Raw genomic sequence first — 24,265 nt, 5'->3', positions numbered from 1 at the left:
ATGAAGGCCAGTGTTATCCTGGGCTGCGTTTGGAGGAGTGTTGAGGGACGTGATCCTTCCCCTCTACTCACTACTGGTGAGGCCATACCTAGAGTACTGGGTCCAGTTCTGGGCTCCCCAGTGTGAGAGAGACATACTGAGTGTGTCAGATGAAGGGCTGCTAATGTATTTTTAAGGGATTTTAAGGCATCTGGTGTGAGGAGAGACTGAGGGATCTGGTAATGTTTAGTCTGGAGTAGAGAAGGCTCAGGAGGATCTTAAGAGTGTATATAAATACCTGATGGAGGTTGTAAAGAGAATGAAGCCAGGCTTCTTTCAGCGGTGTCAAGTGACAGGACAAGAGGCAGTGGGCACACGTGGAAATACAGGGATTTCTGCTTCAGCATAAGAAGAAACGTTTTTGCTATAGGAACGATTGAACACTGAACAGGTTGCATTGTGGAGTCTGCGTTCTTAGAGATGCTCTAAACCTGACTGAATATGGTCCTGGGCAGCCATCTCTAGTTTGCCTTCTTTGAGCACTGTTGGTCGGAATAGACACTTTCCAGGGGTCACTTCAAACCTCAGCTGTTACATGATTCTGTGAAATTATCAGGGAAGAAGGCATTTCCTTCAGTTTTGCCTCTCCAACTGTTGAGTCACCCGCAGTGAAGAAAAATCAGCTGTTGGACACAAGTGATTAATAGGTTTATAGTGAATTTGGCAGTAATTTCCAAAAGCATCACTTCTGGTGGGGACAAAAATTGTTCATTTTCCTCACTAATTTGAGTGTGATCTGGTTTTTTGTCTGCTTTTTTAAGGGTTAGTGACTAGGAAAATGCTGTGTTAGTCCAGCCTTTCAGTGCTCATTTTTATCTTGTGCTACAGACTGAATGTCAGTGCTTCTCTCTTCTGTTGCTCAATTTTTTCCACACAGCAGCAGAATTTGATGTTTTTTTCACTGTATTCATAATGCATGGATGGAAACTGTCTGTGAATGATCACTTTCACTGTCCTGTAGCTTGGCAAAGCTGTAGGAGTAAGTAGTCTTGAGAACTCAGTTTTTGTGGAAGGCTGGGCAGAGCACATGCTGGTGGGTTGCATCTGGTCTGTCTTTGGCACACTCTTTTCAAACAAACCAACATATAAAGCAGTAAAACACTTAAAAAATGGTAACAGGTTTTCATGAAGCTAATGACATCGTTCCAAGAGAGATTATTTTTTTCCTACATATAAAAAAATAGAGATCATAAAATTGTTTAGGTTGGAAAAGATGTTTAAGATCATCAAGTCCAACTGTTAACCTGGCACTGCCTGGCCTGCCACTAAACTATGTCCTTAAGAGAAAATGATAAGAGAGAGATAAGTACTTATATTTTCCACTGTACAAAATGTGGAAGTCAAACTAATGATTTTAAAACTGTCATGCAGAGTTGAACTCAGTAGCCTTTGTGGTATGTGTTGATAGTCTTAATCCAGAGATAAAATTCCAAATTGCCTGTGTATTTTGATATATGCATTTCTGACCCTTTAACTTGTAGTTAAAGGATTTCTCATTTTCTTTCTCTCGTACATATAGATGGATAAACCAAACACAGCTTTCTCTGCTTTTTGAGCTGAGAAAAGATAGAATGTTTCAGGGACAGACTGACAAGTGGAGATATGAGGCAAAGCTCATCATCTTTTCCCCTCAGTTGTACAAGCTGATATCACTAGAAGCCTTTTTTATTGTTTACTTTTTAGTATATCGTTTCAAACCACAATGGTGAGCAACAGAAATCTGTGTAGTGATGTAGGAAAGTAGTGAGTAGTTTTTTTTTTTCTTTTTCTCCCCACAGGAATCAAGCATGATGGGACTATGTGTGATACTTGTCGACAGCAACCCATCATTGGCATCCGATGGAAATGTGCTGAATGCACAAATTATGACTTGTGCACAGTTTGCTACCATGGGGACAAACATCACTTGAGGCATCGGTTTTACAGAATTACTACACCAGGAAGTGAAAGGTAAAATGTAATTTTTTTCCCCATGAAATTAAATAGGAACAGTTAATTGTGGTTAACTTTTAAATTGCAGATTTGGATACTGAAACTTGAATTAGGTAAGATAATGGCTTGAGACATAGATTCTGTTACTGGCTTTGCCTCTTTCTGGGGAAGGGTAGCTAGGACAGGTCTTTGAAGCTGGACATTTTAGAAAGAATAGAGTAGATAAGTCTTTACACAATGTATAATCACAAAATGACATGTCAAGGAATTTCTGAATGTGAAGGTTTAATTTGTTTCAAAAATAGTGTAGACAGATTGAGGGGAAAATAACCTTGTGGGCTATGACAAACAGAATGATCTAGAGACAAAAATCTTTGACTTCAACTTCTTAAGCTCACTACAGGAAACAGAGAAAAGTTGCTGTGAAAGGTTTTTCTACCCTTGCCTTGGTTTTCATGTTCTTTTCTTAAGCATGTGTTACTGTCTCCCAGTAAAGAACGCCACACAAAATTGGCATTTAGTGTGTTCTTGCATAGCTGTTCTTGTGTTCTTGACTTGAAATTAGTTGTCTAAATCCTGAGCCCCTCTGTGCCATGATTTACCTATTGGTTAAGTGAGAACAGTGATATTTGCCTGCTACTCCATGCTTGGAGAACTGCGGTAAAGCCCAGTGTAAAGGCTACATGCTGTGGTATCACCTCTGTGATAACTCTCCAGAATATTTTTTCATTAAATCATTGGAATCTTTTTTGTTAGATAGGATACTCAGTTATATGCAACATCTGTAAGACAATATTTATTTCCTCTTCTTGGAGAAGTAAGGTTTACAAATATGTTGTAATTCAGTGATATGCTTTTATCAGTGCTCTTACAGTTAAGGGAAGTTGTTGGAGCACGCAAACTGAGTTCTTGTATCGTGTCTTGTACGGACTGTTTATTTTCTCAAATGTTTGCCTTGATGTTCAACTATTGCTCAAATGCCTGGGTCAGTGGCTTAATCAAAAAGTAACTTTTGTTTCGTTAAGATTCATGCCAGCAGTTCTAGGTACAAAACAGATACCATGAGCTTAGTGTCTCAGTTAAAATGTTTAATGCAGAACAAGACTTAAAAGTTGAATCCAGGAGCAGAAAGTGCTGACTTAGTGTAATTGAGAATAGGTAACAAGATACAAATCTGTTTTTCTATTTATTTCTTTAAAAAAAAATCTCTTTGCTTTTGAGAATGTTTGCCAGATTCTTCTATATTTTTTTTAGCTGAAATTTCCTTTGTAGTTCTAAGTTGTCTGTTATGGTGTATAGAGCATAAGTTTTAGTTTTGAAGATAGATTGTACGCAATGTATAGAATTGCAGGAAATCTTCTGCATCTTACTACTTTCTCCCTATCTTTGTTTACTCCCGTTGAGCTCTGTTTTGCAACTCTTACCTAGAAGGCAGCTTCATCTGACAAGGAGGTGTTTCTATTGGATCAAGCCTATTTGAGAAAAATTGATTAAAGTTAACTGTTTGAGAGAGGAGAAAAGGGCAAAGCAGTACTGTTGAATTTGAGGAATATCTCATAGGAAAAATGGCAAGAGGCATCTAAGAATGTTTGGGTGAAGAAAAGCATAAGCATAAGGGATGCATCAAGGAAAGCTAAGGCCTTCTTAGAATTAAATCTGTCAGGAGAGGTTGAGGATAACATGAAAGGCTTCTTTACACTGGAGGCAAAAGGAAAGCTGGAGGAAGTGTGGGTCTGCTACTGTATGAAGTGGGTGCCTTGCTGACGGAGGATACAGAGAAGGCAGAGTTACTAAATGCCTTCTTTGCCTACATCTTTACTGCTAAAGCCAGCCCTCAGGAGTCCCAGACCTTTGAGACCACAGAGGAAATCAGGAAAAAGGAAGACTTTGCCTCGGGTGAAGAGGATTGAGTTAGAGAATGATTAAGTAAACTGGACATCTACAGATCCATGGGGCCCGATGGGATGCATCCACGAGTGCTGAGGGAGCTGGTGGAGGTCATTTCTAGACCACTCTCCATCATCTTTGAAAAGCCCCTGAAGACTGAAGGAAAGCCACTGTCACTCCAGTCTTCAAAAAAGCTTGTTCTTGGTACCATCTAAAAGCATGTCAGGGAAATGAGGATTATCAGGACGAGTCAACATGGATTCACCAAATCATGCTTGAGCAATCTGATGGCCTTTTACAATGGTATAACTGGATGGGTTGATGAGGGGATGGCAGTGGATGTGGTCTGCCTTGACTTCAGCATGGCTTTTGACACCATCTACCGTGATATCACAGCCAAACTTAAAAAGAAAGGATTGGATGATTGAATAGTGAGGTGGATTGGGAACTGGCAGAAGGGCAGAACTCAGAGAGTTATGGTCAGTGGAGCAGAGTCTACTTGGAGGCTTGTGTGTGGTAGCTTTCCTCAGGGGTTGGTACTGGGTCCAGCTCTGTTCCATTTATTCATCAGTGACCTGGACTATGGGACAAAGCAAATTTGCAGATGATAAAAAGCTGGGAGGAGTGGCTGATGCACCAGAAGGTTGTGCTGCCTTTCAGCGTGACCTGGACTGGCTGGAAGGTTGAGTGAAGAATAACTTAATGAAGTAACTTAGCAAAGGCAAGTGCAGGGTACTGAATCTGGGGAAGAACAACCCCATGGATCAGTACAGGATGGGGCCTGATCTGCTGGAGAGCAGCTCAAGGGAAAAGGACCTGGGAGTCCTGGTGGACAGCAGGATGACCATGACCCTGCAATGTGCACTCACAGCCAAGAAGGCCAATGGCATCCTGGGGTGCATTAAGAAGAGCGTGGTCAGCATATTGAGGGAGGTTCTTCTCCCACGGAATCACAAAATATTAGGCGTTGAAAGGAACCTTGAAAGATCATCCAGTCCATCCACCCTGCCAGAGCAGGATCACCTAGACTGGGTCACACAGGAAGGCATCCAGGCGGGTCTTGAATGTCTCCAGAGAAGGAGACTCCACAACCTCTCTGGGCAGCCTGTTCCAGTGCTCTGATATCCTTACAGTAAAAAAGCTTTTCCTTATGTTCACGTGGAACCTCTTATGCTCTAGCTTGTTCCCGTTGCCCCTTGTCCTATCATTGGACATCAGAGAGAAGAGCCTGGGTCCGTCCTCCTGCCACTTGCCCTTTACATATTTATAAACATTAATGAGGTCAAACTCTCCCACTCTGCCCTGGTGAGGCCATGTCTGGAATACTATGTCCAGTTCTAGGCTTCCCAATTCAAGAAGGACAACGAGTACTGGAGAGAGTCCAGTGAAGAACCACTAAGATGATGAGAGGACTGAATCATCTCGCATATGAGGAAAGGCTGAAAGAGCTGGGTCTGTTTAGCCTTGAGGAAAGGCTGAGGGGGGGATCTCATTAATGCGTATAAATATCTGAAGGGTGAGTGTCAGGAGGATGGGACCAGACTCTTCTCGGTTGTGCCCAGCAATAGGACAAGGGGCAGTGGTCACAAACTGGTACACAGGAGGTTCAACTTAAACTTAAGGAAAAGCTTCTTTACTGTAAGGGTGACAGAGCGCTGGAACAGGCTGCCCGGAGAGGTGTGGAGTCTCCTTCTCTGGTGACACTCAAAACCTGCCTGGACATGTTCCTGTGTGACCCAGTCTAGGTGATCCTGCTCTGGCAGGATTGGACTAAATGATCTTTTTTTCCCTAGGTCCCTTCCAAATCCTAATATTCTGTGATTCTATGATACCTATTTTATTCTTGAGTGTGGGATGTCATATGGGCAGCATACCAAAGTGTACGCTGTTTTATGTCTGTTTTGTGGCTAAGATCTTTCTAAAACGCTGCTATAAACAGCATATCTTGGTGTTTTCTATCACTCTTTTATACTTTTTACTTAGATAAAAATGGCAAGTATTTTCGTGTGCTCTTTGCATTGATAAGAACAGTTTAACTTTTTCCTTGTCTGCCATCTGCTGGAAGTTAAAAGTTTAGCAGGAGAGTGTTACACTTGCTGAAGAGATCAGGAAACAATCAGAATTTCAGCTGAAAAATACTTTTGTCTGGCAACGTTTTCCTGGCATTCATTACTTCAGTAAGGAATCTGATTGCATGCAGACTGATGGTTTTTGAGATGACTGAAAAGGCAGGAAAATATTTGTCCCTTTGTTTCTATTTATAAATAGGTAATACTCATGAACTGTTAATAAGGATTATAAATATAAGATGATAAATACTCATGAACTGTTCTGTTTGGGCTCATCTACTTCAGTTCTGTTGAAGTCAGAGGGGATAAAAAGAGGTTTGCGTTAGAAAAATAACATGACTGAAAACATGGATACTGATGCATTGAATTAAATTTGCCAAGATATGGTATAAGTAGTATGTAGAAAATAAACTGAGACATGGAGGGGAAAGAGGTATACTCTTAATAGCAAAATTCTGAATAAATATGGCAGGGCAATTATGGGACAGTAATATTGACCTAGGGTGCATCTAAAAGAAACAGAAATGTGTTGTTTATGTGACTGTTTCTTTAATGATTTTAGTAATATGAGTACAGATCTATATGCACGTGGTTACGAGATTATTGCTGATAGTAGGAAGTTTGGTGAAGAAATTATAATTAAAAACTAATTATAAACAAACAGTAATTCAGATTTAGGGGAGTACTGGGCTGCTGTTTGAGTTGAAAACTACATGGATGTGATTTATGCTCTGAAATCTCTCTTTATGGGGTTATTTGTGTTTCAAGATGCTCTTCTTTCCATCCCCAAAGATTCGTTTTGGATTTTCATTATTATCTTGACGTTTGTGGGTTCTTCTTTTAATAACTTCAGGGTATTGTTGGAGTCTCGCCGTAAGTCAAAGAAAATTACAGCAAGAGGAATCTTTGCAGGTGCCAGGGTGGTGCGAGGAGTTGACTGGCAATGGGAAGATCAAGACGGTGGCAATGGGCGTAGAGGAAAGGTAAAAATAAAACTGGTTGAAATAAGACGCATTTCTGCATGCTCATATAATGTCCCCAGTGGCCTTTCTAGTTGTAGAGTAAAAATACAATAAAAGTTACTATTTTAATTTGCTGGATATTTTTTAATCTTATTCTGTAATGCTCAAGCATTTAGAAAGCGGAGGGGATGTATACTATGACCAATTCTTTTAAATTTAAGTTTTCATTTTTACTATACCAGCACAATAAGGTGCTCTTATATCTTGGTTAACCTGCAGTTTTTGCTGCCTTTTTTTTTTTTTCAGTACACTTAGACAGCACTTTAAAAGAAAGTGAAAAGTTCCTGAATATGATATTTAGCCTATTTTATGTCCTAGACATTTATGGAAACTTTAGGACTTTTGGGGATTTAATTTTGTATTTTATTAAGAGGAAATGAATTTAAATCTCTTCAAGCAAGGGATATTCAGATGCAGCTTTTTTCATCTTGATTAATTACCCCTTGCTGTGAATTTGGCAAGTTATCTTGAAATCTGAAACTTTGCAAAGTAAGAGTTTTCTCCTGGATTGTCTGTGTTATGTACTGAACTTGAATTAGTGGGATTTTCTGCAAGCTGAAAATATGTATAAATGCATATAAATGTTTTTAATGAGGAAAAGCAGGTGGTAGATAGCAGAAGCAGCTTTTAAATACATGCAAGTAAGAATGAAGGCAAATTCTGGAAATTGATTTTTTTTTTTTAAATAATTGAAGTGTTTTCAGAATTTGATGCATGAACTTAAGATTTCAGAAATGTCAGGGAAGGTCCTTTTTGCCCTCCTTCTTTTGTACTGTAGTTAAACAGGTTGACTCTGGAAATAAAACTTCGTCTCCTAACACAGTGCACTGCCAACCAATGCAGGTTAAACCAGATCAATTGAAGCAATTAGAATAGTTTTCATCCTGTTTTTTTTTTCTTAATTAAATGCTGCTTCTAGTAAGAACATGTCAAAGCATCATAGAATGAATTTTCACAATTCAGATTTTGTTCTCTACTTTGGTAGTTATATTACCTACCAAATACACAAGATAAAAACAGGCCTACAAGTTATATATTCAGGCTGCCACCTTACTAAGACACCTAGGGAACACTTGTATCGAACAGAAAACAGCTTCAGAATAAATTTTATTGAATTCAGTAAAACTACTGTATCCTGAATTACTTTGAAGAGATAAGTAAGCTTTTAAGTTCAAATTGTGCTTCTAAGTCTTTGTTCTGGCAACAACTTTCTTATTTCCAAAACTGAATAGGTAACTGAAATCCAAGATTGGAGCGCGTCTAGTCCGCATAGCGCAGCATATGTTCTTTGGGACAATGGTGCTAAAAACCTTTACAGAGTCGGCTTTGAGGGCATGGTAAGTATAAAAGAACACAAGGGGTACGCTGCATGGTGGGGGAAGGGCAGTAAGAATAACTTATGCTTTATTATCCTGCTTTTGTAGTGTCCTTTGTCAGGTCATTGTGAATACAGCTGTGTGGATCATGCATATGTATTAGCAAGGAAGTCTGATCTGGGGATTGATAAAACATGGGAATAACTTAAGGGCTGATTTCTGCCAGAGTGTAGTAAATGTTTATATCACATACATGATTATCTTACTCTGCTACTGTTGTGCTTAGCTTTAAAATTCAGAAAAGAAGAAGAAGCTTAGTATGAACTTCCTGAACACCGTATTTCTTTAGCTTCTGAACTCTTCAGTTCACGTAAAATTTTGATGTGATTACTGCAAGATTCACAGTTTTTAAATTACTGGCAACACTCAGAATCCTCTTGAGAGCTTTTTTTTTTTTTTTTTTTGGTCAATGGAGAGGTGTTGAATTAAGTTACAACTTTAATTTGCTTTAGCAGTAAATTTTTCTTTTTCACTTCCTAGCTTCTGCAACTACTTCTACAGCTTTAGAGAGAAAATGGGTCAGGCTGTAGCCTAAGTGCCTTCTGTTGCTGGGTTTTCTTATCCTAATGTGGGTCAGGGAAAGGTTACTTTTATTATCAGCTGCTTATAACATCTTAATTAGCATTTTCTTTGCATGGTTTTTGTTTGATACTGCAGAGAAAAACCGTGTTAAGTTAACATTGAGGTGTCATCTTGTCAGATGTGTATCAGTAATAAAATGTTAAACAAAGATCAGTTTACTTTTTTTGGAAAGTAAAATACTTTGCCTTATACCCTCACTTGAAATAAAGTTTATTTTTATAATTAAAAGAAACCCCTAAATACCACTTTTGCAGCAAATATATACTTTAGTGTCAGGTTTAAAAAGAGTCAACATCTTTAGTGTGGGTCAGCTTTTGTGATGCATGAAGATGCTAAAGGACAAAATAGAGGTCAGTATTGAATTATGTGCTTCGTGGTCCCCCCCCCCACACCCTCAGTTCTAAAGAAAATTCCCTATATACTGGCAAAAGGGAAAGTTACATGTAGTATTACGTAGTATAATATTATTAAACCAATGAGTGGTATCTTCCACCTTATATTTTATTGTGATGCATGGAAAAAGAACACAGTTACAAAATTTAGATAGAATGAGATACAGATCAACTGTTCTTGTTGCTGTGATTTCAGTTGCTATGTTAAAATTTGTGGAGTATGTAGTAGGAGTGCTGTAGAATCATTAAAGATTCCTTCTGGCCTTAAAAATATATTTAAGAGAAGTTCTATTCTGTTCTGAAATAGTTATTCCCTTAAGAATAAAAAAAATATGTAAATTATTTGTAAATCAACTATATGCCAAACTGTTGGCACAAAGGAAGGGTTAAATATTTCTGGAATACTTGAATAACTGCTGCAGCTGTAAATGTGATTGGACAAGGATCCAATCAAATTCCCACAAGATTTATACAAATAGAAATATTTGCTCAGTCATTTAATTAACAACAAAAAAAACCTTAAAATGTGTATGAAATTATATATATGTATTTATTATATGTAAAGGATAATATGTAAATAAGATATGTACATACCTGAGTATAAAAAGGATAATTTGAGTATTTATTTTATATTTATATGTAGTGCTTACCTGATTGTAATCCATTCCTGCAGTAATTTTATCTTTGAGTGCTTCTTTCAGTTGCAATTTTCACTTCAGACAGAGTGGATTCTTGGCTATCTGTGACAAATAGTCATTTGCATGTAAAGCTAAAATTTTGTAACTGATTAATTGCTTGCTAAATGTACAATTCATTAGGATTATTTACTACTATTGATATGCCATAATGTAAAGTTGACTAATAGACTGTCAGAAAGTTCATACAAAATTGGGGCAAATCTGTCTTGAGACTTGGAAATTAGTGAAGAATGTCCAAAGAATGTGGGATGAACAATACTCAATGTGTGCGCCTATGTAAATACAGCTGGGAAGAGACCCTTGCTTGCAAATGAGTAACACTTGACTCGGAGGCAAATGGAGCTGATTAAAGAAACACAGCTTATTATTGTAAGTCAGGGTTGCTTGGTTGATGGCTGACAGGCTGCATCTGATCTTCAAAATTTATCTATCTGCCCTGCCAGCCTTTCCTTGGGAGAGACAAGCATTGGCTAGTGTGGCAGCAGGTGCTGGCTGAAAACTTGCATTTATTTCTGGTCAGAACCTTAGAGTTTTGATTCAAGTTTGCTGTGTTTACAGATGAAGTGATTGAGAGGTGCATCTTGCCTTTCTTTGTCAAGCCTGGCATTTAAATCTGGGAGTTTCTGCTGCCACAGGCTACAAATTCCCAAATAGAAATCTGTTTTTATTACACTGTTAGGTTGAATAACGTTTGCTACGTCTGTAGTAGAAGTACTGCTGGCTTGTATGGTTTTTGACACTGCTTGCATTTCATATCTGTATGGATTCAGATTCTAGAGCCAGACCAAGCTATTAACCACATTACCTGCTTTACAAATGTCTGAATATGGCCTTTTGTAATAAAACTATGCACTATGTGGAATTAGAGAGTTAATGTAAAGACTATGATTTAGCTTTTTGAACTTGTTTCTAGTTTTTATTCTTGTCACACAGCTGAGGGTGACAAGCTGATAACCTCAATTGATTTTTCAATAAGCATTATATTCTACTAGTTATTAATAGAATTATTTTCTATAAAACTTAAGAAAATAATTCCATCCACAAGAGTACCCTAAATCAGCTTTGTTATTTAGGAATTGGTTTTGTGCTACCAAATTTCTTTGCTCTTGCCTTTTTTTGCTGTGGTTAACCTCATCCTCTTGTTTTTCATCATGGAGGATGTTCCTTTCTTCTCTGTAGCCTCTGAAAGAAGTAATTGTAGTTATCATCCATCACTGTCACAGTAATCTGTAAGCCATCTGTGTTTGTGTAGTTTTTTCCATGAATTCTGAATAGTTGAGTGCATAAGGGAAATTGAGAAGATTCCTTGCCCTTGTGTTTTTGCTGTTACTTTTAAGATTTTTATCCTGATTGGTACCCCGTGTCTGTTAACCAACATTTATTTGGGCTACCCTTAAAGATAATCCTTGAAATTACTCTAGAGGATTTTAAGAATTAATGCACTTTAAACAAAAAATAAAAACAGAGTAAACATCTTAGCATACTAGGGTGTTGCAGGTGAGTGTTATAAAATATATAGAAATATGCTTGCTGGTGCAGTTACGACAGTCAGATCTTCAGCTCTCTAGTGCTTTATCTTGTCCTGAGTATGTTCAAAGTGAGGGATTTAGGAAGGAGCAACAAGAATTTTCATTGGTTTTTTAGTTTGGTGTCCTTCTGTTGCCTCTAGGTGCTGATTAAAACTGATTTAAAACGCAGAAACATGAATTTTGGCTACCTTTACACATACAGCAGATGTTTTTTATTATACTACTCACAGTGTAGCCAAAGTTAGGTGGCAAGTTGTTCTGGAATCCAGAGAGCAAGGAGACATTTGTGTATACCTTGTGCATTTATTTGCATTTGTCATCAGACTTTGTTTCTCTTCTTGTTTATGTAGTCTTATTTCTCCATGTTTTTCCAGTAGTCTCAACCAAGCTTAGGAACATATTTCTGTTAAACAGAAATGTGCTTACTGGTCCTTTTCCCTATTTTGTTATTTATAGTATTAACCCACAAGGAAGACTTTAAAATTATCCTCCTTTAAAAAGAAAAGTTACACATGGGAAGTTTTTATAAGTGCCTATAATGAATAGATAGTAAGGTTAAGAAATGGTTCACTCAGGATTTGCCAGATTTCTTCTGTAAGAAGCTGTTGTTATTGTTGTTATACCTCACACCTCATCATAATTTCAGTCACTTTCTCTACTGTCTTCTACTTTCTCCTTTTATTGCTTTCACTTTTCTCAGGATCTTGGAACTGAACATGGTTTGAGTTCATTAAATTTAAAATACAGCATTTCTTTTAAGGCTTTAGCTAAAATGTAGAGATTTATCCAGTCCCTTGTTGTCTTCATCAGGTGACAAAGCAGCACACACCGAGCTTTCTCCATTTGCCCTGTAAGAGCTTCTTTCCTTGCCAAAAGCTGTTGTGATTTTAAAGACAGTAAATGACCTTTAAAGGCTGTGTTCATTGCTACCTCAAACACCTGCAGCTGTGGAACCATCCCTGTGGTATATCTGTATGATTTATATTAATTTCTCCCTTGCCATTTGCTGCTGCTGTTAGATGCTATTTTGGTACATCTCTGGATCAAACATTCTTTTTCTTAGCTGCCCACCTACTTTCCTTATCATCAGAAGACTCCCCTGCCTGGTTTTGATGGATGGCATTCCACACTGATTGGGATATCTTCAAAGTTACTCCAATAGGCAGCTGCTCCTTCAGCATTGCTTTCCTTTTCAAGGTCAGGGTTGATGGTACTTTTACACCATCTGCCAACACTGCTGACATTGCTGTAATGTACATTTTTTTTAATTCTCTAAAGTTTTTATGATGATGAAATTGCTGCTGTTTTTTTCAGTGGTATAATTGGATGGTAAGTCAAAGGAAACTGTTATGTTTTCTGTATTTCCCATTTGGCTCAGCAGATCTTAATCTTTATATAATCCAGTCACGTACAGCTGGAATGCAACGAATTTTTCAGCAGCTCAGAAGGTAGATGCTAGAAGACCAAAGTTCCTTGCTGTAGGCAAAAACCACTATCATCTACTACTCGTGTGTACAACTTCACTGTATAAGTGAAAGGAAGACAAATGTTACTGCTGAACTGAAAGTCCTGCTGGGAAATGTTTTGTGCTCATGCTGTTCCTTGAGTTTTCATTATAATGATTTCCTGCTTAACTGGGGCTTGCATATCTTCTCTAACTGTACACAAATTCCACAAAACCTATAGGTTGTTTTTCTGTTCCTTGAAAGAATCCCTGTCGGGGTTCATTGAATGATTTCTCCATCAAGTTAGTTTATAAAAGCCTATGTTTTGTTTTCATTTTGCACATTCATCTCCACCACGTATTTACACCCAACCTCACTACTTTTTCTGTGCGTGGTGTCATGGTGAGTCTAAAACTTGCATTTTAACATCCTTTCTGTTTTGGTACATTCCCTTTTGCGTGGGTATGTCTTGTCTCCAAACGATCCGCTGTTTCAACCCATTAAAACCCTGGTGGGGCTCTTCAAAGCACAGCACAGCAGAGCTGGCAGCAGGGATGCGTTGGCAGCCTGGGGTGGCCGGGCTTTGTGTGTGCTTGTGCTCCATCCTCACTAGGGGGGTCTGTCGCCACACAGTCCCCGGAGGAGAGTGATCTGGAGCTTAACACCACTCCTGATATTTTACTGCTACTTGGACTGAAGAACTTTTTTCCTTTTCTGAGAAATACTGTAGTTGAGTGCTAGAATTAGAATGAAGTTGCTTGCCCAGCTGTTGTGGTAATTAAGTGCAGCTAAGTACAGTTTCCTATCTTAAAACTCCAGGGTCTTTTTTGGATTTAGTTACGGTTTTTTGAGACATTTGCAGGCATTTATCATGTTGATGTTACTTTTGTTATTAGTGCTTTTTGCAAAATTGCTGAAGGAACTCTTTGCTATATGTACATTATATATGAGTTAGTTTCATACCGCCTTAATCTCTGTCAAGTGCTTCATCTTCCTGTGCAATTTGAGTCCTCATTTTTTTGGTGAAGGCTTATGTAAATAAAATAAACATGTTTACCTTGCTTTTCTGTGATGCTTAGGTCACACTCTTGTACTCCTTAGCGATCCAACATTGGCTTCACCGTGTAAGTGAAAGGAAGACAAATGTGCAGCTGAGGTTCAAGATCAAGATACAACTTAGTTTTACAACCAAGGATATCATTTTACTCCAGAAATAAACTGCTCAGGGCACAGTACAGGCAGGTTAAAAAGAGTGCAGATTTGTAGGTTTCTGGGTTGTTGGTTTTTTTTTTCCCTATAAAATTCAAGGTATCTTAACCTGCTTCCTAATAATTTTCTGCTTCAAGACAGTAATTAGCCTTTTACTGAATGTTTTATTTCTTCTGCTAGCTTTTAGCCATCAGTCAGCTCTGTATGTTAACACTTGCTGTAATGGAAGTGATCTTTCAGTCAGATTTTGCCTGGCTGGGAGGACCATTTAAGACCTTCCTTGCACTCTATCTTTAATGCTTTACAGAATGTGGAAACAGCCCTTGACTGTATCCCCCTTCTCGCCTCCTGTGCAGACAGCTGGTTGAAGAGTTCGTATTCAGTAGATTAGACTGAGTGCTCCCAGGCACGTTAAATCTCTGTTGGTGTGGGAGAATGAATCACTTTGCCATCTGGGGTGGTCAGCACAGCCCCTTTTGTTTTAGGCTGAGTTAAATCCGGCACCTGCCCACCGGGCGGCAGCAGTCTGGTACAGGCCTGCTGCTGCTGGGCTGGACAAACTCTTGTTCTAGGATTTGAAGAGCGGCTAAATCTCATTCTTTTCATCCGGCTGTTTTCGTCACTTTTTGAAGAGATGTCAGTATATTCTTTTTCGATCAGGATATAGGCTGAATTTTGTATCGTTTCTGGCTGCTTAGCAGTTAAACTGAGGGTAACATTGTGTTCATCAGTGCCTTGATGATTTGGAAGACTTGAGACAGTTCATTTAATCCTTTTGCAGGAGCACAGTCTGTCGATAAATCTTGGGTGTGGGAAAAACAATTGAAGTATTTGTTTAGTTCTGGTTGATTATATCATAACCACCACCTGTCCTCTGTTTCCTCCCCCATCCCATAGAATATTCTGACATGTTCTGCAAACAGTTTCCTATCTTCTTCCCAACTCGTGGTGTGCACAAAATGCCCTTTGTTTGGTGAGAATTGTTCCATAAGGAGCAATGGCAGATGGTAGCCATTTGGCTTGGAGGATTACGCAGGGTAAAAAATAGAGGAAAGGAGAATTATAGGAACTCTGCTGGCTTTATGAATGGAAGTTAGTTATCATACTTGAAACCTTTGTTTCTCAGATGATATTAAACAGAGTCTTTCTGGAGGATGAGCTTTAGAACTTTTCTCTTTAAAAAGATCATGTTTAGTTCAGTGTAGTGAGGTTTTCTGTGGGTTTAAATTTTTTTTGTTTTAAATAATATCCTTGTGTTCTCTGTATTCTTAATCGGAAATTCTTCATTTTGTAGAATTTGGGTGCCAGGTTTTCTTTTCTTTTCTGAGTTATATATGTGTCTGTCAAAAAAGGTTGGGAAGAGGGGTCAGCACTGGCAGGCATTAAATGATTGGTACAGGAAAGGCTGTGGCCTTGAACACTGCCTGCAGAGGTATTTTTTTTCTTTTCTTTCTTGTGTATGTACATTTTTTTCAAAGGAAAGATAACTTTATAGAACAATGCAAAGAAGCTTTGTGATATTTTAGTACATTTCTCTGAGTCAAAAATGTCTCATCCTTTATAGCCTTTTATATTGGTAAAGGTTATTAAAATCTTGAGAATGTCACGATTGGTAGAAAGTATTTGAGATTATATGCATTGATGACAAATTCATGGGGCATGTTTTTTGTACACATAGTTCTAGTTTCACTGACTTATGTTAACTTGGAGACTCAGTCAGTGATGTCTAAAGTTGTCTCAATCTCTCTCCATAGTCTGACCTGAAATGTGTCCAAGATGCAAAAGGAGGCTCTTTCTACAGGGACCATTGTCCTGTGTTAGGTGAGTTGAAGAAAAGTAAATTTAATCTTGATGCATGTTAGTTATACTTAGTCTGGATTTTTCTTTCCTTTTTAAATGTCTTCAAAAAGGGCTGTCTTTAGTAGTGAAATGTAAATGGTAGCGTTTCTATGCATTAGTAATAAATTGTAACACTTTTCTAAATGTTCTTGGTATCAGTGTGCCATGTGGATGGCAAGCGAGCTGTTAAGTGTTGACTTAAGTAATAAATGGAGTCACGTGTCTCGTGCACTATGTTTCTGAAGAGCCAAGCATAGCTGTGCATTTTTATAAGACTGTCTAAAATATTCAGAGATGTTCAATGAAGTAACATGTACATGCCATAAATAGGAGTCATTCGAATACATAGCTTAACTTGTTGTTTTATACTTATACTAGTATATGTTGTGAATCTTGGTTGAGGTTTTCTGTATCAGCTTTTGCACTCACTTATTCCTCTAGTGTCTTAGCTGGGCTGTAGACCTGTACAGGGTGTATTATAAAAAAATATTTGCCAGGTCTTTTGGTTTTTGAACTACAGGCAAGTTGAGATAAAGTTTATAGATTATTTGGCACAAATTTCTTAATTATTGATGTGTGTTTCCTTGGCAGAACACCTGATAATAAAACCAGACACTGCAGAAAATTTGCTTTTCTTCTCGGGTTTCTTATTATACTTCAATGCATAAAAAACCTTAGCTGATAATCCTGGCTTTTCTAAAGTGGTGAGAAACAGAATAGGAAAAGTTATTGTACCCTTCTTCTCAATGGTAATGAAACTGTGTCTAGAATACTATGTCCTGTTTGTGTCATTGCCCATCTCTTCCCTTCACCCTCCGACTTTGGGAAACTGTAGAGGGTCTGGTGGTGGTCTGCTAAAGTGGTTAAGGGACTGAAAGGACATGATTTGCAAGGAGGAGGAGCTGGGCTTGTTTAGTCTGGTAAGGAGGAAGTTAAGAGGTAACCTGCTAGCCACCTACAACCACTTGAAGGGTGTTTGAACATGATGGCACCAAAATTTCAGTAATGGGAAATGACATGAAAACGAATGGTAGTGGCCTTAAGGCCACCTCAAGTGACTTGAGAGGTTCAGATCAGATATTGAAGAAATTTTCTGTTGCACTTACAGCTCTATATTGCAGCACTGGAAAAAGTTACTTGGAGAGGCTGTGGAACCTTCACTCCCTGGGGGCTTCCAAGACTCGGATAAGCAAAGCCACAGCTGACCTCAGCTGGTTGTTAGTTCAGCTTTGTGTGGGCTATCAGACCAGATGACCTCTAGAGATCCTTCCTTCCAACTAATGCTTCTGTATTTCTTTGCTGGTTTAGATCTCTTCCATTCTTAAAATTCCCTGTCTCATCAGGGCTATTTCTGGGATATTTGCTGTCTAAGTTTTCTATCTAGTGTGTTACACATTAGAAGCTTTTCTGAAGAGTTGATCTTTGACGTTGTCCTCTGCAGAAGTGGCTTGTTTCCATGTTATGTGTAGTTTGCTGTGAAGGTGAAGGGTGTAGACTGAAAATAACATTCTGTCTTTAGGTCCTTTAAACTAAGACTGGAACAGAAAGAAGTCACTGGGTGATCATGGAAGTTCAAGTCCATTGAACATGAGCATTTATTGATGGGCATGCTTCCTTTCTCAGCATTGTCTTCTTCAGTACTATCAGATTCTTGTATTTGCCATTCTGTCTTCTGGAGACTTTTAGTGCTGTCTGGTGTGGATTTTAGGCTCTGGAATCAGTCTCCCTCCAAATAATGATTTTGTCTCTATGTATCAGATTATTTGTTTGTACTTCCTTGTTGTTACAGTGCAAGGACCCTTTCTCCATTATTACCTCCTGCTTGGAAGAGGAAAACCAAACACTCCCCTTGCCTTACCCCCTTAGTGACAGCAATATTACTAAAGGAACATTGCTTACCCTGTCCTTTGCCACTGCCATTGCCATTGAACTCAGTCTACATGACTTAGGCAGTTGTCATACTCTTCTCTGTTCTGTGGATAGCACCAGATGCTGTCCTCTGGTACTGGCAATGAGTAGGTCCACAAGTGTGTCCTCTCATCAGTTACCACATGATGTGTGTGAATGCATGCTAATGAATTTTTGCTATGACATATCTTTTGAAAGCAGGCACTGTCCAGGGAGATCGTTTTAATTTTGAATTTGTAGGGTGTTTTTTTGTTTGTAGTCATCTCCTCACTTACAGGGTTAAAGATTTTTCGTCACTGGTCATTTTGGAGGTATTCTTTTGCCAGTGCTTTCTCCACGTTCAAAGACTGACCCAATTCAAAACCATTTTCTGTGGGCCTTCTGCTTATCTTTCAGCCTCTGAGTGGATAGGTGTCGCTTTGTGTATGACTCACAAAAATTATTAGAGCTTTTATGTATCTAGGTGTCAAAGACTATATGACAGCAATGATAACAATCCCAGTTAGAGCCCATAGGGGAGCCTGTCACAAGTATTTAGCATTTACCGGTGTCATTGCTATTTGCCTTGAAAGCTCAAGAAGAAACGTAGCCATAGCCAGAGTTCAGAGTTCTTTTTTACCTGTTCACTCCCCGTTAGGTATTGGCCACCACTGTGGTAGAGACATCAAGTCTCAGAAATAGCTTCTGTTCTTTAAATTGTGGGGAAAATTACGGCAGTCATGTAAATAATTTCTTCTTATTCCATTTCAGGTGAGCAAAATGGTAACAGAAACCCTGGTGGGCTGCAAATAGGTGACCTTGTAAACATAGACCTTGACTTGGAAATTGTACAGTCTTTGCAGCATGGTCATGGAGGATGGACCGATGGCATGTTTGAAACTTTAACAACAACTGGAACAGTGTGTGGCATTGATGAGGATCATGACATTGTAGTACAGTATCCAAGTGGCAACAGGTTTGTTTTATAGCCTGCATCACTGATTCTCACAAACTTCCTTTACCTTCAGCACTTGTGATCACTTGTTGCTAGTACTTGTTGCCAACTTTCTGTTTTTCTTTTGTGTCTCTTACGATTTCCTTGAGAATTTTTCTATTCCTTCTATAATGTGTAATGAGGACTTCCATTTAAAGATCCTTTAGTGGGAAAATAAAGTTTGTTGCCTCTCACTTGGTGAGAATTTGAGTCCAAAATAATGAATGACATTTTGGACTATCTTGTTTTAAGCAGCAATTTCTTTGTTAATTACAAAGTATCCCATGGTTTCAAGAGGAACGTTAATAGCAACACGTTGCAGGTTTTCAGGAAAATGGGTTAAGAGGACAGGTGACAAACTTTTTACATTGGGGATCTTGCCTGATATAGAGTGACCTTGGCATGATCTATATCTAGCATTTTATTATTCAGAGGAATGTTAGTTTATGTAAATATGGACTGAGAATGGGAAGTGTTGAGGAAGCTGTTGCCAACACCACTCCCTGCAAGCAGTTTAGGTTTGAGGTTTGATGAGTTGCATCCATGCTAACAGGATTCAAACTCAGCTCTCTAGCTGGATCTGAGCTGAAATGTCCACATAATTGTGTTGTCTTGCTCTTAAGTATTGGGCTTATCTTTTGAAAAGCAGCTGTGAATGGAGTATCATTTCAGTTGTATCTGGAGACCTATTTGTTCAGTTTGTCCAGAAAGGATTAACAGTGCATTATTCAATCAGGCTTTCCCTCAAGATCCTGTTTGTTAATATCGCAAAGTAATACAAAACGAAGCTGTTTTCCCAGCTAACACAAGTTGAAGAGAGGCAAATGGCTTTCCCTCTGATAGTCATGGTTGCAGAGCCAGTGAGAAGAGCTGCTCTGTCTTGTGGTTTCCTCCCTGACTTTGCTCTTTATAGAGATTATCTGATGCTTTTCAACTAGACCAGATAGTTGAATGAAAGTCAGCCACAGACCAAATGAGACATAAAGGAGAGATCACCATATTATATATTAGAAAATAACTCAGCATAAAAACAGTTAAATGCTTCTAAATCAGTAAAATTTATAGCACAAATTAAGATAGTTTGTTTAAAAATTGAGGTGTATCTCAGACATCCTTTTAATTGAAGAGTGTTTTTATAACTGAATGTGGCAGCTTTTGATCTATGGGGAGGGGGCAAAATTCTGTGGTGTTCTCGTGTTGTTCCTTGACAGTCCAATCCTTTGTGAAACAGCTTGGATCTTTGCCTTTTCAGCCTCAGTTGTCTGCTTCACTCCCTGGCAGAAAAAATGGACTGTATATACATACATTATATTGCTGTCAGCTTGCTTCTCCTTAGGCAGGATATTTCTTCATTGCTTTTGCAAATGCACATTTCTGAAGATTACCCAGGAAATATTCAACTAATGAGACACAGACAAGTTTATGGACCAAAAATGGCTAACAGCAAATACACCATAGTATGCAATTGCAGAAAGTTTTTAAGTGTATGTCCTGGTTTTGCTGGTTAAACCATGACACCATACAAGCAGAATCTTTTCCAACAGATAATTTTTAAACTTTTATTTCATTTTTCATGTTTAAAATCTCCTTTAAATGATTCATTGTCTAGGTGGACATTTAATCCAGCTGTTCTCACCAAAGCCAATGTTGTCCGAAGCGGAGATGCCGCTCAAGGTGCGGAAGGAGGTACCTCTCAATTTCAAGTGGGTGACCTTGTTCAAGTATGTTATGACTTGGAGCGAATCAAGCTTCTTCAGAGAGGTCATGGAGAGTGGGCTGAAGCAATGCTTCCAGTAAGTAGTTGCATGTTTGGATTCACAGAATCATGAAACTTGTATAATATTTCTGTTCATGATTGATAATAATACCTGGAGGTTGTGGCAGTCGAAGTTATTTTCTTCACAGTTAGCGAAAGTATATTTCATCAAATACAGTGTAATGCTTGCTTAGGTGTAGTAATCTGCTTAGTCTGATGAACCTTAGCTAAAGGCATTAGTGATTGTACTTCTAAACAACAGACTTCAAAAATTTGTGACTTATTATAAAACATTCAGATTTCTAGATATTTTGGTTTTAATATTACTTGCTTTTCATGTTTTCTTTAATGCAGACTTTAGGTAAAGTCGGTCGGGTCCAGCAGATCTATTCAGACAGTGACTTAAAGGTAGAAGTTTGTGGGACATCTTGGACGTATAATCCAGCAGCTGTCTCAAAGGTGGCATCAGCAGGATCTGCTATAAGTAATGCATCTGGCGGTAAGTCTGAAGAATAGCCGGTAATGTATGTATGGCAAGTATTTGTGTTAATTAAAGAATTGCTAAAAAGTACTAGTGCATAGTTCGTATGCAAGGTTAATAATACTCAGACCTGGGTTTTGGCTAGTGGATGTTACACCATTGAGAAAGATACAAGAAAAAGCTCACAGTTAGTATGGAGAGGTTGGTTGTTATCTTACAAGGTGCAAAAACTCCAAATCGAATTTGGGTTTCTGTTTGGCCACAATGCAGCTATGTCTTTGGAGGTCTGCTCTAAAGACATGAACATTTAAATGATTGGAAGGGCCATTAGATCGGAGTAGGGACTAAAGCACGAAGGGAGTGTCACTGGCTGTATCAAGCAGACTGCTTGTTTAATAGGTGGTGTAGGATAGCAAGCGTAAGTGAGGGATCTGTTGCAAGCAGTTGCTCAGGATAATATTCTTCCCTTAAAATTTGTCTTAAAATTTAGTCAGATACCCTTTGACTAATTATAGTGGGGTTTTTTTTTGTCTGTGTAATCACATTTCAGTTCTCGTGAACCTACTCTGATTCATCTAATAATGAGGCAGAAAGACTATCCAATGTGGTTTCTGTTCTGTTGGCTGCTTCACAAACTAATTAAATTAGAATGTTTTTACTGTTTTTGGTCATAGCTAGTTGTTTTTTCCTCTTCACATATTTGCTTTAATGCCAAAAAACCTTTCTACATGGTTTTCTAGACTTTCTTAGGGAGTCAGAGATACAGTGAGTTTTCTGCAATAAAGATAAGATCACAGTGGCCATAAAACTCGCTAGAAGAGTAATGTGACTTTGTGTTTCAAATCACAGAGAGGAGGATATACCCTAAGTTAAGCTGTAAGACTAAGCAGCCTGTTACATCAATACATAAATTCAGTATGTAAATTCAAGGATATTGGGGTGCAGCACTTACTCAAAACTGAATAATAATCTGGAGCTGCCATTTTATGGTGGTTTGTGTATTACTGTGTACATGTCTGTAGAAACATGACAGATTTAGCTGTTATTTTTCTCTTGTGAGATGAGAATTGTAATCTTAATTGTCCTTTGTTTAATAATTGTAGAGAGATTGTCCCAGCTATTGAAGAAATTATTTGAAACCCAAGAATCTGGAGATCTCAATGAAGAATTGGTTAAAGCTGCTGCCAATGGAGATGTTGCTAAAGTGGAAGACTTGCTAAAGAGACCAGATGTAGATGTGAGTGTTGTGTTTTGGGAGGACCTGTTCTGGGAACCTGTAATACCAAAGGAAGTGAAGCTGTCCTAGGTACTCCTTGCCAATCAGTAGTGTGTCTGCATAGAAGTGGGACAGGTGGTTCCAGTGTCTCTCCTCCTATTTGTTGCCCTATGAAAATGAAATGTGTCTGGGGAGTGTGTATGTGTAAAAATAGTGCTTTACACCCTTTCGTGACAGACAGATTTCGTGTTTTGTTTTCTGCGATGAATTAAAATGCCATTCAGGCTCCGTCAGCCAGAGTTGGGGCAGAGACCAAGCAGTCACAGTTTGTGAAGGGTCTGCAACTTCTTTTGTTTTGAGTGGGATAGAAGGAAGGAGGGTATATTTTAGGGATGTTTTTGCTGCTGCTGTTGTGGGTTTTGTTTTGTTATTTTTTAACTTGCGAGGTAGATCATCTGATCTGTTCTCTGTCAGGTTCCTTTTACCAGCTTATTTATTCACCAAGTACTGAAAAGTCTAGAAGAAAATGCTGAAGAATTGCAGGACTTGGTTCAGGGACCATGTTTTAAAATCGCAATCAGATGTTTTTCCTCACTACAGCAGTAGTAATTCTTGCAGGTTAGAGACTAAACTCCTTCAGTTCTGAGGACTGATTTGTAGCTTATTTTGTAGATTATACAAAGCATGGTATTTTGTTCAGACTGACTCCTGTTGTTGCCATAAATTAGAAAATGAAGTTACATAGGCTGTAGAGCAGAGGACTGGTATCATTCTGAGACTTGTTCTCAAAATCTTGCTTTTACAGTAGCCCAAAGATGAAAGTTTTTAATCCAACTATTGTTAAGGTCTTAATGGTTGAAATAAATCCATTTCTTGTTTCTTTCCTTCAATCTAGCTAATGTTATAGAAATGAAATAGAGAAGACCTATGAGTTCATCTGTATGTGCTAGATAGACAGCTGTCTAAAAATTGTTCATTTGATACTTTTGTATGTGTGCTCTTGCTTTGTTTTCTCATACACTTGCATGTATACTGCTAAAGTGGCTCATAGGGGTGTGTGTGTGTATCTTGCAGCTTATCTCAAAGTATTGATATGTTTCCAGGTGAATGGACAATGTGCTGGACACACAGCTATGCAAGCTGCTAGTCAGAACGGCCACGTCGACATTTTGAAGTTGCTCCTGAAACAGAATGTGGATGTAGAAGCAGAGGTAACCTAAATATTTCAAAATGCACTTTGTCTCCTTAAGTTTTAAACCTTGCTACAAATAGAAATAACAATTCTATTTGACTTGCCTTCTTCTTACATGTCAGAGCCAGTGGAAAACTGCCTTTGTTACTGTGATTATTTCCAAATGAGCTTTCTGCTAACAGTATTACAGAGGGTCCATATGTAATTCTGTAGCACTTCCAATGAAGTGAAATACAATGTTAATATAATAAAGCTGTGTAAGCTAGTAAGTGATTGTAGTGGATGAAGCCCCTTCTTTATTTCCTTTATTTAATTTCAACAGCAGAATGCAAGAGATGTCGGATGGTGCATCTGCAACTTCAGATACTTGCCATGCTTCTCTTATACAGTGTTCAGTTCAGAGAAAGGTTTCCAGTCTTCACTAAAGCAAGTTTGAGTACAAAGTAGTAACAGTATCTTTGGGTAGGAACTACCAACTCTGCTTCCAGTTTTTCAGGAGGTTTTTTTGTTTGTTTTAACCTCACTCAAAATGTAATGTTTTCTTTTGTTTAGATTTTTTAGTTATTGTTTCTGAGAAAATTATCTATCAGCATATTGTGATATTTGCATTTTTAATTGATTTTTCCTTGCTTAATTACACAGAATACACTGATATTGCAGCCTTTGCTCATTTCGTGAAGCACAGGAAGGATCTCACAGAATCACAGAATCACAGAACGT

The 24,265-nt window shown here is 38.4% G+C and overlaps 1 protein-coding gene across 1 annotated transcript; it reads left to right on the top strand.

Moving 5' to 3' along the window:
* Nucleotides 1–1,790: 1,790 nt before the first annotated feature.
* Nucleotides 1,791–23,564, top strand: LOC104535773 (E3 ubiquitin-protein ligase MIB1-like; the record flags this gene model as incomplete). The annotated part of the gene is made up of 9 exons (XM_010189652.1): nt 1,791–1,989; nt 6,781–6,910; nt 8,182–8,286; nt 15,935–16,001; nt 18,678–18,882; nt 20,510–20,693; nt 21,011–21,155; nt 22,241–22,374; nt 23,457–23,564. Coding segments are annotated over 9 exons (1,277 nt in total), but the record flags the coding sequence as incomplete, so codon positions are not given.
* Between the last annotated feature and the right edge of the window lie 701 nt (nt 23,565–24,265).

The sequence above is a fragment of the Mesitornis unicolor genome, unplaced genomic scaffold (genome assembly GCF_000695765.1).
Source record: "Mesitornis unicolor isolate BGI_N332 unplaced genomic scaffold, ASM69576v1 scaffold23398, whole genome shotgun sequence".
Taxonomy (NCBI): domain Eukaryota; kingdom Metazoa; phylum Chordata; class Aves; order Mesitornithiformes; family Mesitornithidae; genus Mesitornis; species Mesitornis unicolor.
The sequence above is the reverse complement of the archived record's forward strand: the minus strand, read 5'-3'. Positions and strand labels throughout refer to the sequence as shown.